We start from the raw sequence: 14,485 nt of genomic DNA on the forward strand, positions 1-14,485 counted from the left end.
ATGGTAATAATAAACTCAGATGCACACACACACACACACACACACACACACACACACACACACACACACACACACACACACACACACACACACACACACACACACACACACACACACACACACACACACACACACGCGCGCGCATTTGATCCTTCCCGTCGTTCATACAGGACGGCATATTAAAAATCATATACTGTTAAAAGCCTTTGTTATGTTTTGAGAACATGCCTTTCCTCTTTTTAATGAGGTTGAGGCACACACACACACACACACACACACACACACACACACACACGTACACGCAGACAGGGCTCAGTTTGGGAATCAAAGCAGCATGGCCCATAGTGGGACTGAGCTAGGGGATGTTTGGTGTGGTGTGGTTGCAGCTGTGTGCCCTCCCTCTGCTTGTCTCCAGTGAACAGCTGTGCACAGCCTGTCAAACAGGAACTCCACACGGAGCGAAACATCCTCTCCCCTTTGAAGACACTAACATGTTTAGATCCTCCTCGTGCTGCACTCTGCCAGTGGTCGCCTGGTTTAAATAGATCACGCGGCACTGCTCAGATTTGTATAAAAACAAGCAAACTAAACTAAAATCCACATAATACAATATTGTCTATCTCATTCACCCCGTTCAAGTTGGTGCTTGTTTGTATGAGAGATATTTTTGCTTCACTTTTAGATGTCATACCCTGGATAGTTAGATATGTGTAATTGACTGTAACTCATAGCCATTTCCATGTTTGAAAGCCCCTAGGTGAATAGGCAAGAGTAGGATGCCAGAGCTACAATGTAAGATGCCAGTTACAAAACCTAAGGCTTCGTCTCACAGCAGAGGACCCTCTAGTCTATAATTACATTCCATTTTTTTTTTTTTACATTTCAGTCATTTAGCAGACACTCTTATCCAGAGTGACTTACAGTTAGTGCATTCACCTGATGATAGCTAGGTGAGACAACCACATTATCACAGTAAGTGCATTTAATGAATAAGTGTTAGTTAAAGAAAGGCAAGGTTTTTTTGGAGTGGATGGGGGAGGTTTCTGTTGGATCATCATCATGTGAATTCCCCGTCGGATGTCTTCAAGACACTTTAATTGTGAGCTTAATATAGCTTAACATCAAATCCACAATGCCGTTAACATCGAATAGCCACTGCAGTTCGCCGCCCATTTAATCCCTAGCAGCAGCATATGCTGGTTTGTCTTTTGAGAAGCAGGCAAAGTAGAGCTAAGCTGGAGCTATCCCATAGATGGATGACCCAGAAAGAAAACAGGGCTGCCAACAGCCCACAACACCACAGTACTGTCATAGGCATAGAAGTGAGTCAGTCTCAGTCAGAATGAAGAGAAAGCCTCACTTAACCCACTGTAATGTGCCACTGTAAAAATCAGAGCAGATGATGACAGACTTTGTTTAACTTTAATGACTCCAGGTGAATTATCCAGCATTCTGCTTCAAATATATAATTTTTTTCAGGCGGTTGGCGGTAGAAAGATCTACAGATTCCCACTCAGGAGTTCTATATCATGATTCATTCCTGTATCAGTTTGTCAGCTGTAAGTCATTTGGTGGCTTCTTGTTCAGTTCTGTTTGCGTCCCAAATGGTACAATATTCCCTGTATAACGCATTACTGCTGTATTGGGAATAGGGTGTCCTTTGGGACACAGCCCATGTCTCATGCTGTTTCATGTCTTTGACTAGCCAGATACTGGGATCAAAGCAGCTCTTCCTTGTCCTCTCATCTGTAGGCAATAATCACAGGCTCAAGGTCGGAAGAGATTCTCAAAGCCAGGCCACTACATTCATTCGCTGACTATTTTTTTTCATCTTCATTTTTCTAGATTCTCTCCCTCTTTCAAAATGTGAGCCCAAACTGGATGGACCCAGTCAACAAGCAGGTAATTTATTTACTTCATTATTTTGCATTGTCTGCGGAATGTATTGTATAATTGTGCTACGCGTATGACGTGACATCTTGCTTTGGGATACCCTCTCAGATATCTGTTTATGCCTGTTTGTGGTCAGGTTTGGGGAAGAAACAGAAACAGATCCTATCATATCTCGTCATGAGAGAGAGAGAGAGAGAGAGATGAAATGACCTCTCATTTGAGCTCCCCTTATCTCTCTGCTCGGGTACATGGGTATACTGTACATACACAGCTACTATATATAGTATATTACATGGCTGCTGTTGACAGTGACCTGCTCTTAGTGCACCCCAGCTGATTGAGAGTGAAAGTTAAGTACATAGGGTCTGGTTTAACTGAAGGTCCTCATCACTGACTCAGTGCCATCAGAGCCTACCGATGTATTTTTTTCATCATGATGCTTTCTTGTGTGTAGTCATTTCCTATTAGGTTCTACATGGTGTCTTGAAGGTTAATGTAGGATAGAGTTTTCACCCGTGACATTCTTCATGGCTAACTGGTCACTGACCTGATTATTTCTCAACAAGATGACATAGGCAGACACACACACACACACACACACACACACACACACACACACACACGGCTACACTTCACCGCACTTGACTAGTTGGGACGTGGTCAACCGGACTGTCACCTGCTTATTAACTGAATGCCATCACGGCCTCCGTGTTCTTTATGTTCAGAAGGCCTAAGTTTTAAAAACACACTGTCCAAACTTCACACCTAGACTGACTGGTTACTGATCGGTGGTTTTCCACATTCTGTTAGGGGAAGTGAAATATTTAACACATTTGTATCTACTATGATGAATCTGTTAGAGGCTACACATTAATTTGCAGGTGTTTCAGGTGCCAAGTTAATTATATAGGGTTAATAATGAGTTTCAATTAGGATATTTGCTGACTCTGCTCTTACTAAAGATAGACTGTGTTGGCTAGAGGGGATAACGGTAATGTGTGAATTATTCAATAAAGTTGACCAAACATTTTTCTATCTGCTGAAAATTCCCTTTGGATATTTTAAATGCTACGTAGGTTGGAGAAGTAGGCTATGTTATGTCATGATTATTTTAGCTTACCATCTGCTGGTGGCCAAAAATCTACCATGTGCACTAGGTGCCATGTTCTTGTGAGCAAATTACAATTCTCTTTCCATATTGATATGCTTGTATCAGTCTAATACAGAACATCAGTATGTCTTTCAGGCAAACATTATGATCATTCTTTGCCTGTCTTTCTTACTGATAGCAATGCATTTTTTCTGGAAGATCTTAGCAGAACAGAAAGTGTAAGATTGTGTGTAATTGAAGTGTATAGGCTACACCTTACTATAATCTCCCAGCAGAACACAGAACTGTCTCTCCCTTAATTGGGGCTTGCTGTGGATCAGGATCAGTAGGAGCAGTTCTGCTCTGTTCTGTGTTCCTGTGGGAGAGACCGACACACAGAAAAATATCTGCTCTCCAGAGGAGGGCCTGTCTTTGGTCGCTGCCAAACCTCTGCCTGTGCTGTCAGTAGAGATCACACCTGCTATGGTGACAGGGCTGGGATGGGAGGGCTGGGTTAGGAGGGCTGCGAGGGCTGGGCTAGGAGGTCTGGGCTAGAAGGGCTGGGCTAGGAGGGCTAGGATAGGAGGGCTAGGCTAGGAGGGCTAGGATAGGAGGGCTAGGATAGGAGGGCTGGGCTAGGAGGGCTAGGCTAGGAGGGCTGGGCTAGGAGGGCTAGGATAGGAGGGCTGGGCTAGGAGGGCTAGGCTAGAAGGGCTGGGCTAGGAGGGCTAGGCTAGAAGGGCTGGGCTAGGAGGGCTAGGCTAGAAGGGCTAGGCTAGGAGGGCTAGGCTAGGAGGACTAGGACAGGAGGGCTGGGCTAGGAGGGCTAGGCTAGGAGGACTAGGACAGGAGGGCTGGGCTAGGAGGTCTGGGCTAGAAGGGCTGGGCTAGGAGGGCTAGGATAGGAGGGCTAGGCTAGGAGGGCTAGGCTAGGAGGACTAGGACAGGAGGGCTGGGCTAGGAGGTCTGGGCTAGAAGGGCTGGGCTAGGAGGGCTAGGATAGGAGGGCTAGGCTAGGAGGGCTAGGCTAGGAGGGCTAGGATAGGAGGGCTAGGCTAGGAGGACTAGGCTAGGAGGGCTAGGATAGGAGGGCTAGGCTAGGAGGACTAGGACAGGAGGGCTGGGCTAGGAGGACTGGACTAGGAGGGCTGGGCTAGGAGGTCTGGGCTAGAAGGGCTGGGCTAGGAGGGCTAGGATAGGAGGGCTGGGCTAGGAGGGCTAGGATAGGAGGGTTGGGCTAGGAGGGCTAGGCTAGAAGGGCTGGGCTAGGAGGGCTAGGCTAGAAGGGCTAGGCTAGGAGGACTAGGACAGGAGGGCTGGGCTAGGAGGGCTAGGCTAGGAGGACTAGGACAGGAGGGCTGGGCTAGGAGGTCTGGGCTAGAAGGGCTGGGCTAGGAGGGCTAGGATAGGAGGGTTAGGCTAGGAGGGCTAGGCTAGGAGGACTAGGACAGGAGGGCTGGGCTAGGAGGGCTAGGCTAGGAGGACTAGGACAGGAGGGCTGGGCTAGGAGGTCTGGGCTAGAAGGGCTGGGCTAGGAGGGCTAGGATAGGAGGGCTAGGCTAGGAGGGCTAGGCTAGGAGGGCTAGGATAGGAGGGCTAGGCTAGGAGGACTAGGCTAGGAGGGCTAGGATAGGAGGGCTAGGCTAGGAGGACTAGGACAGGAGGGCTGGGCTAGGAGGACTGGACTAGGAGGGCTGGGCTAGGAGGTCTGGGCTAGAAGGGCTGGGCTAGGAGGGCTAGGATAGGAGGGCTGGGCTAGGAGGGCTAGGATAGGAGGGCTAGGATAGGAGGGCTAGGCTAGGAGGGCTAGGCTAGGAGGACTGGACTAGGAGGACTGGGCGTAGGAGGGCTACGATAGGCCATGCATTAAAACATGAGAGCACTCCTTTCATGTCTGTTGAAAGCAGGAGGAGAGGAGAGGCTCGCTAGCTCTCGCTCACACACTCCCTCAGACTGTATTACTGAGATGAATACGATCATACAGTATGAAGTGAGTAACAACAATAGACATTTACTATGTGAACCATTTGCCTATGGTCTATTGTCATTAAACAAACAGTTGAAGTAGGAAGTTTACATACACTTAGGTTGGAGTCGTTAAAACTCGTTTTTCAACCACTGTTACGCTCGTCGATGGAAGGATCGGACCAAGGTGCAGCGTGGTAGGCGTACATTTTAATTTATTAAATGAACACCGAAAACAAAACAAACGAAAACGTAACGTTCAGTAGGGCAAATAGCACAGTACCAAAAACAAGATCCCACAAACTAAGGTGGGAAAAAGGCTGCCTAAGTATGATCTCCAATCAGAGACAATGATAGACAGCTGCCACTGATTGGGAACCGTCGCCAGAAGCTCTGGACTGGGAACTGTCGCCAGAAGCTCTGGACTGGGAACCGTCACTGGAAGCTCTGGACTGGGAACCGTCGCCGGAAGCTCTGGACTGAGTACCGTCGCCGGAAGCTCTGGACTGGGAACTGTCGCCGGAAGCTCTGGACTGGGAAGGCGCACTGGAGGCCTGGTGCATGGAGCCGGGACAGGTGGCACCAGACTGGTGACATGCACCTCAGGGCGAGTGTGGGGAGCAGGCACAGGACGTACCTGACTGGGGACACGCACTTCAGGAAGAGTGCGAGGAGCAGGCACAGGACGTACTGGGCTGTGGAGGCGCACTGGAGACGTGGTGCGTAGAACCGGTGCAGGATATACTGGACCATGGAGGCGCACTGGAGGTCTGGAGCGTAGAGCTGGCACAACCCGTCCTGGCTGGATACTCACTTTAGCCCGGCAAGTGCGGGGCGCTTGCACAGGACGCACTGGGCTGTGACGGCGCACTGGCGACACAGTGCATAGAGCTGGCGCAGGATATCCTGGACCGAGGAGGCGTACTGGAGACCAGGAGCGCTGAGCCGGCACAACTCGTCCTGGCTGAATGCTCACTTTCAAACGGCAAGTGCGAGGAGCTGGCACAGAACGCACCGGGCTGTGGATGCGCACTGGAGACACATTGCGTATCTCCGCAAAACATGGTGCCTGACTGGTCCCACGCTCCTCACGGCGACTGTCTTGCTCCAGACACCAATGCATCCACTCTACCTCATCACCCCTCAACTATCTCACAATACTTCTTGCTCAGTCTATCCCAATATTCCTCCTCGCTCTCAGACTTGCCCCTCGGCTTCGCCGACCAACCCGTGTGCCCCCCCCCAAACATTTTTTGTGGGGGCTGCCTCTCGGGCTTCCGTCGTGGTCGTGAACTTCGGAGTCGCCGTTGATCCTCCTTCGCTTCCTCCGCCTGCTTCCATGGCAGGGTCTTGTCCCCTGCCATAACCTCTTCCCATGTCCATGATGTCCTCCACTCCCTTTTCTCCCGAGCCCAGGATCCCTGCTCCTCCTGGCCATGCTGTTTGGTCCTTTGGTGGTGGGATCTTCTGTTACGCTCGTCGATGGAAGGATTGGACCAAGGTGCAGCGTGGTAGGCGTACATTTTAATTTATTAAATGAACACCAAAAACAAAACAAATACAAACGAAAACGTAACGTTCACTAGGGCAAATAGCACAGTACCAAAAACAAGATCCCACAAACTAAGGAGGGAAAAAGGCTGCCTAAGTATGATCCCCAATCAGAGACAATGATAGACAGCTGCCTCTGATTGGGAACCATACCCGGCAAACAAAGAAATAGAAAAACTTGAATGCCCACCCATATCACACCCTGACCTAACCAAATAGAAAATAAAAAGGCTCTCTAAGGTCAGGGCGTGACAATCACTCCACAAATTTCTTGATAGACAAACTATAGTTTTGGCAAGTCGGTTAGGACATCTACTTTGTGCATGACACAAGTAATTTTTCCAACAATTGTTTACAGACAGATTATTTCACTTATAATTCACAATTCCAGTGGGTCAGAAGTTTACATACACTAAGTTGACTGTGCCTTTAAACAGCTTGGAAAATTCCAGAAAAAGTAATGGCTTTAGAAGCTTCGGATAGGCTAATTGGCATCATTTGAGTCAATTGGAGGTGTACCTGTGGATGTACACTGCTAAAAAAAATCAAGGGAACACTAAAATAACACATCCTAGATCTGAATGAATGAAATCATCTTATTAAATACTTTTTTCTTTACATAGTTGAATGTGCTGACAACAAAATCACACAAAAATAATCAATGGAAATCCAATTTATCAACCCATGGAGGTCTGGATTTGGAGTCACACTCAAAATTAAAGTGGAAAACCACACTACAGGCTGATCCAACTTTGATGTAATGTCTTTAAAACAAGTCAAAATGAGGCTCAGTAGTGTGTGTGGCCTCCACGTGCCTGTATGACCTCCCTACAACGCCTGGGCATGTTCCTGATGAGGTGGCGGATGGCCTCCTGAGGGATCTCCTCCCAGACCTGGACTAAAGCATCCGCCAACTCCTGGACAGTCTGTGGTGCAACGTGGCGTTGGTGGATGGAGCGAGACATGATGTCCCAGATGTGCTCAATTGGATTCAGGTCTGGGGAACGGGCGGGCCAGTCCATAGCATCAATGCCTTCCTCTTGCAGGAACTGTTGACACACTCCAGCCACATGAGGTCGAGCATTGTCTTGCATTAGGAGGAACCCAGGGCCAACCGCACCAGCATATGGTCTCACAAGGGGTCTGAGGATCTCATCTCGGTACCTAATGGCAGTCAGGCTACCTCTGGCGAGCACATGGAGGACTGTGCGGCCCCCCAAAGAAATGCCACCCCACACCTTGACTGACCCACCGCCAAACCGGTCATGCTGGAGGATGTTGCAGGCAGCAGAACGTTCTCCACGGCGTCTCCAGACTGTCACGTCTGTCACATGTGCTCAGTGTTAACCTGCTTTCATCTGTGAAGAGCACAGGGCGCCAGTGGCGAATTTGCCAATCTTGGTGTTCTCTGGCAAATGCCAAACGTCCTGCACGGTGTTGGGCTGTGAGCACAACCTCCACCTGTGGACGTCGGGCACTCATACCACCCTCATGGAGTCTGTTTCTGACCGTTTGAGCAGACATATGCACATTTGTGGCCTGCTGGAGGTCATTTTGCAGGGCTCTGGCAGTGCTCCTCCTGCTCCTCCTTGCACAAAGGCGGAGGTAGCGGTCCTGCTGCTGGGTTGTTGCCCTCCTACGGCCTCCTCCACGTCTCCTGATGTACTGGCCTGTCTCCTGGGAGCGCCTCCATGCTCTGGACACTACGCTGACAGACACAGCAAACCTTCTTGCCACAGCTCGCATTGATGTGCAATCCTGGATGAGCTGCACTACCTGAGCCACTTGTGTGGGTTGTAGACTCCGTCTCATGCTACCACTAGAGTGAAAGCACCGCCAGCATTCAAAAGTGACCAAAACATCAGCCAGGAAGCATAGGAACTGAGAAGTGGTCTGTGGTTACCAACTGCAGAACCACTCCTTTATTGGGGGTGTCTTGCTAATTGCCTATAATTTCCACCTGTTGTCTATTCCATTTGCACAACAGCATGTGAAATGTATTGTCAATCAGTGTTGCTTCCTAAGTGGACAGTTTAATTTCACAGAAGTGTGATTGACTTGGAGTTACATTGTGTTGTTTAAGTGTTCCCTTTATTTTTTTGAGCAGTATATTTCAAGACCTACCTTCAAGCTCAGTGCCTCTTTGCTTGACATCATGGGAAAATCAAAAGAAATCATCCAAGACCTCAGATATTGTAGACCTCCACATGTCTGGTTCATCCTTGGGAGTCATTTCCAAACGCCTGAAGGTACCACGTTCATCTTTACAAACAATAGTCCGCAAGTATAAACACCATGGGACCACATACCTCTCACAGCTGTCATACCTCTTAGAGATGAACGTACTTTGGTGCAAAAAGTACAAATCAATCCCAGAACAACAGCAAAGGACCTTGTGAAGATGCTGGAGGAAACAGGTACAAAAGTATCTATATCCACAGTAAAACGAGTCCTATAACGACATAACCTGAAAGGCCGCTCAGCAAGGAAGAAGCCACTGCTCCAAAACCGCCATTAAAAAGCCAGACTACGGTTTGCAACAGCACATGGGGACAAAGATCATATTTTTTGGAGAAATGTCCTCTGGTCTGATAAAACAAAAATAGAACTGTTTGGCCATAATGACCATTGTTATGTTTGGAGGAAAAAGGGGGAGACTTGCAAGCCGAAGAACAGGAAGGAGGCCTACAAACCCGACTCAGTTACACCAGCTCTGTCAGGAGGAATGTGCCAAAATTCACCCAACTTATTGTGGGAAGCTTGTGGAAGGCTTCCCGAAACGTTTGACCCAAGTTAACAATTTAAAGGCAATGCTACCAAATACTAATTGAGTGTATGTACACTTCTGACCCACTGGGAATGTGATGAAAGAAATAAAAGCTGAAATAAATCATTCTCTCTACTATTATTCTGACATTTCACATTCTTAAAATAAAGTGGTGATCCTAACTGACCTAAGACAGGGAATCTTTACTAGGATTAAATGTCAGGAATTGTGAAAAATGTAGTTTAAATGTATTTGGCTAAGGTGTATGTAAACTTCCGACTTCAACTGTACATACAGCCAAATACATCTCACATGGCGCAGCAGGACTTTAGGATTCCCTAAAGTAAGAACAGAGACACGTCTCTGGCTGCCATCTTTATTCTGAGAGCAATTCCAGGAAATCCCTTTGAGGACCATTAAGTCTCATGTTTACACACAGAACGAGTCCAGAGTGTGTCCACTGTTCTCTGTTACGCGGCAGGGAGCGATATACAGCAGATGGAGAACCCTATTTCCATAAATATCTTATTTTATACAGCAGCAGTACAGCTTGGTTCTCTGTTTGCATCCAGATAAAAGTCCTGGACGACAGTTTGTCAATATCACCACACTCAGCAAGGCATGCTGCAAAAGCCGCATAGATATTTTGCTTACACTTTCCCACAATACACAGAATATGTCATTTAGAAAATGAAAAGCTTTTGTAATATGGAAAACAGCATCAACAAATAACTGATTATAATGCTATATTACATTATAATGCAGAAGAGTCTTTAAATTCTTTTCAGCACAAATCACTGAAGGTTATTTTTTATTCAACTAGACAAGTCGGTTAAGAACAAATTCTTATTTACAATGACAGCCTACCCCGGCCCAACTGTGCGCCGTCCTATGGGACTCCCAATCACGGCCGGATGTGATACAGCTTGGATTCGAACCAGGAACTGTAGTGACGCCTCCTGCAGTAAGATGCAGTGTCTTAGGCCACTGTGCCACTCAGGATGACTCCTATTGGTCAGTAGCACAATAGAAGAACCTTAGCAGATTATCATCCCATCTCAATAGGTACCTTGGTAATGCCTCTTTTATTTTTTACATTTTATTTCACCTTTATTTAACCAGCAAAAAAAGAAACGTCCCTTTTTCAGGACCCTGTCTTTCAAAGATAATTCGTAAAAATCCAAATAACTTCACAGATCTTCATTGTAAAGGGTTTAAACACTGTTTCCCATGCTTGTTCAATGAACCATAAACAATTAATGAACATGCACCTGTGAACATGCATCTCTCTCTCTATATATACACACATCTCTCTCTATATATATACACACACATCTCTCTCTATATATATACACACACACATCTCTCTCTCTATATATACACACACATCTCTCTCTATATATATACACACACACACATCTCTCTCTCTCTCTCTCTCTCTCTCTCTCTCTCAGTCTTTTAACATCCATCTCAGTTTTAATCTCATCTGCCGCCATCCTTAGCTGAAGATGATGCTGTTGATGATACTCTACCGTTGCTGTGAGGATCCAAGCTGTACCATTATAAGCCCAGCACCTCATAATGATCCTGTTAGAGGCTGCTCACTGCTCTCACCTTTACTCTCCCTTACTCCCCTGACTGTATGACCCAGCACAGCTGTCTCCATGTCATACACCACAGGGGTCCAACTGGCCCCACTCTGCCACACCTACACCCCTACACCCCCTGGCCCCAAAGAGTAGGAGGTGTGACAACCTGTATGATGCCTCGACCCTGCTCCCCTGTCCCCCCCTGTCTACCTGTTACCCTGTCCCCCTGTCCCCCTGTCCCTCCTGCCTTCAGCACAACACAACAGACCCAGTCCCACAGCCCACCTAATAGTGCTCTTTACTCCATTACAACCAGTCTTAATGCTAATTGTTAAGTTAACATGCCTCCACTCTCCTCCTCTCCTCGTCTGCTTCCGGGCCGCTGCCTGTGAGCAGTTGCTTGCTTGAGTCTCTCCCTTCCCACTCCTTAACTGCCTCCGTGCGTCTTCATACGCAAGGGACATGGAAGTAATTCATGAGCAGTAATGAAAGCTGACGTGTCACCACCTCCCCCCAACTCCCCACCCCTCCCCTCCCTTAGTTCCTCCCTACCCTGGCCTCTCTCTGTGGAGCAGAGTATAACAGAATATCAAATGAGCTCCAGAAACCACTTCCTTCTCTGGTTAAAACAGACCAAAGCATGGGAGGTCATTGGGAATTAGGATCTATCAGAATGTTTGAGCCAACCGTAGCAGCCCCGTCCATGGTTATTATTATTATTTATTTTTCCCTAGTTTTTCTCTCCAATTTCATGGTATCCAATTGGTAGTTACAGTCTTGTCTCATCGCTGCAACTCCCATACAGACTCGGGAGAGGCAAATGTCAAGAGCCATACGTCCTCTGAAACACAACCCAACCAAGCCGACGTGTCAGAGGAAACACCGTGCACCTGGCAACTGTGTCAGTGTGCACTGCATCTGGCCCACCACAGGAGTCACTAGTGCACAATGGAACAAGGACATCCTTGCCAGCCAAACCCTCCCCTAACCCGGACGAATTGTGCGCCGCCCCATGGGTCTCCCGGTCACAGCCGGATGTGACAGAGCCTGGACTCGAACCAGAATCTCTAGTGGCACAGCTAGCACTGTGATCCAGTGCCTTAGACCACTACGCCACTCGGGAGGACATGGGTAGTATTATTCAGACAGAGCTCCAACGGGAGGACGAACCACACTGTGTGGTTCGAACAGGACGAAGGATAGTTCTGAGTTTAATCTGCAGAATTAGAATGCGAATAAAAGCCCATGTGGCAAATATTGAGAAAGACCCAGTCAGCGCCAGCTAGCAGAGCCTGTTACAGTATTTAGCTGCAGCTAGCTACAGCAGCGAAACTGCAAATCAAAACTGACAGTGAAAGCACAACCATTTACTACCTTCTCATCAAGCTAATGGATTTAGAAAGCTCACATCCATATTACGGACAGCATTAGGCATCACCTAATGTCATAAAGGAATAGGCAGCCTCGACGCAGCAGTCTATTAACTAACTGACCGCCTGGTGATGTCACCAGGCATGCCATAACTCCAGCGGTCTTTTCAAATAGCTATTACAATAAAATGGCATTATTATATATTTTTACATTTCACAGTATTATTCCAACCTCATAGTGTGGACATATATATAAAACACAGGAAAATCAAGTTTTTGACTCCACTGAGCCTTATATATAATAATATATAAGTAATCAAATGACTTGCAAGAAACCAACAGTCTTTTCATACAGAGACAACACAGGCCTTGCTGTGGTTCAAACGTCCATTATTGCTGATTGAGACTATAGTCCTGGTCTGTTGATGAATTGATGAAGACAAACACTGACTGGTCTCAGATCAGACTCAGAGACTCAGCGTCCTGGCAGGGCGACAGAGAGGCAGCATGGTACTGATCCAGGTTGCCTATTAATACACCCTGCCACTGAGCCTCTGCTCACTTTCTCACTTTCTCTGTGTTAGCCTGGTTCAATCAGACTGAACAATGCATTATCCACTGGGTGTCAGGAAGGGCAACTCATCATCACACTTCGTTCCAGCCACAGCAACCTCAACCGGTGTATTATTAGTTTACCCAAAACACATCCATGTTACTAGGTTACCACTTCCTCTGGATTAGCTTGTTACCTGTGGATTTGACTCTTTAGTGCAATGTGGTCAGTATGAATGGATTACTGTAGATGAGTTAATGTGGTGCGCTGCCAAAAGGAACATTGTTCCAGGAAAGCTGGATCTTAGCTGAAATTAATGTACTGGCTTGCAGTTGTTACAAGTTACAACATAACACACCTTTCACAGTACTTTGTAGTCGGGAGAGAGAGAGAGAGAGAGAGAGAGAGAGAGAGAGAGAGAGAGAGAGAGAGAGAGAGAGAGAGAGAGAGAGACAAACACAGCCTGATGGCAGTGCCCTCAAGGGGGAGACACACCCCCCCCACACACGCATACACACACACCTCAGAGGACGGACTAGGGACGGGACACAACCTCAGAGAGAACACTGCCGGTTCTGTTGCTAGAGAGCACTGATGCATGTGAGAGAGGACCTCTGGAAGGGCCCTCCTCCCCTACACCAACCAATAAGAAGGCAGAGCTAGCTCTAATGGTCCAGAGATTGGGTTGGGTGGAGGTGGTGGTGGTGATGCACTGACTGTAATGTAAAGGGAGATGGATGGGGCTTGGCTGGTTCTATTCTAAAGCTCTTAGCACAGGGGCCTGTTGACATTCTCATACAGAGCACTGGGGAGAACACAGAAGATAGCAGATAGCAAGCACCATCCTTCCTCACTGATGCCCTGGTCCATGGAGCTAAAGCTATTCTAGTGAGAGCCGTTCCTCTCTGCTGCTACCTGACTTGTTCATGAGCTGAATGGTGTGAGAAGGGAAAAGACATGGCCATGCAGACTCTCTCCACAGGACTCTGTAAGTAGCTACCTTGTGGAATGATATTCTCATCCCTGATGGTTGCATGGCTAGTGAGTCTCTCTTCTTTCTTCACCAAACATCGGCCTATTTATGGAGTCAGTCGGTGCTGAATCAGGACATTCTCAAATAGCTGTTTATTTCTGCTATTGTAATGTATTTGTCTATGATTCATCTGTTTAGTTGTAGTTGCTGCCCTTGTACCAGTCGTTTTTACAACTGGCTGATTATGACTGTGCTCATCAGAACGGGATTAGCTCAGTTATCGTGAGGTTAATATGATTGTGTCACTTTCCAGTAGGGAGAAAATTTTTCAAAACGGAGGGAAGCAGGGGAACGACTACCTGCACTTATTCAATAAGAAACACTTATTTTAGTTTTCCATTTCAAAACGTTTTGCTACAGTGTGCCCTACTGAACATGACCTATGTCATTTAGTTTGGAACATGGATTGGTCTGGTCAGTCTTCATGTTCTCCTTGGGTGTTGGGAGTCTTCCTTTCATCCTGACACTTGATACTGTTTGTCCGCCATTGCTCTCCTCTCCTTTCAGAGATCCCTGTAGATAATGGGTCCTTTCATTTCATCCTCTAGTGGCAAATTAGGTCACCGAGCTGAAAGCAAAGCAGGTGGTCATGTGTTGAATGACTAAGAAATTATTTTTGACTATTTTATAAACATTTTAAATGAATTGCTGCAGACATGATGAGGGCAATGGTG

At 47.2% G+C, this 14,485-nt stretch overlaps 1 protein-coding gene across 1 annotated transcript in view; it reads left to right on the top strand.

The window, feature by feature from the left end:
* Window positions 1-14,485, top strand: part of LOC115176384 (triple functional domain protein) — a 137,424-nt gene that overhangs the window by 11,296 nt on the left and 111,643 nt on the right. The window contains exon 2 of the mRNA XM_029736387.1: window positions 1,846-1,902. Within this exon, the coding sequence (XP_029592247.1) occupies window positions 1,846-1,902 (57 nt within the window). The remainder of the gene's footprint in view (window positions 1-1,845; window positions 1,903-14,485) is intronic.

Source organism: Salmo trutta, chromosome 37 (assembly GCF_901001165.1).
Source record: "Salmo trutta chromosome 37, fSalTru1.1, whole genome shotgun sequence".
Lineage (NCBI taxonomy): Eukaryota > Metazoa > Chordata > Actinopteri > Salmoniformes > Salmonidae > Salmo > Salmo trutta.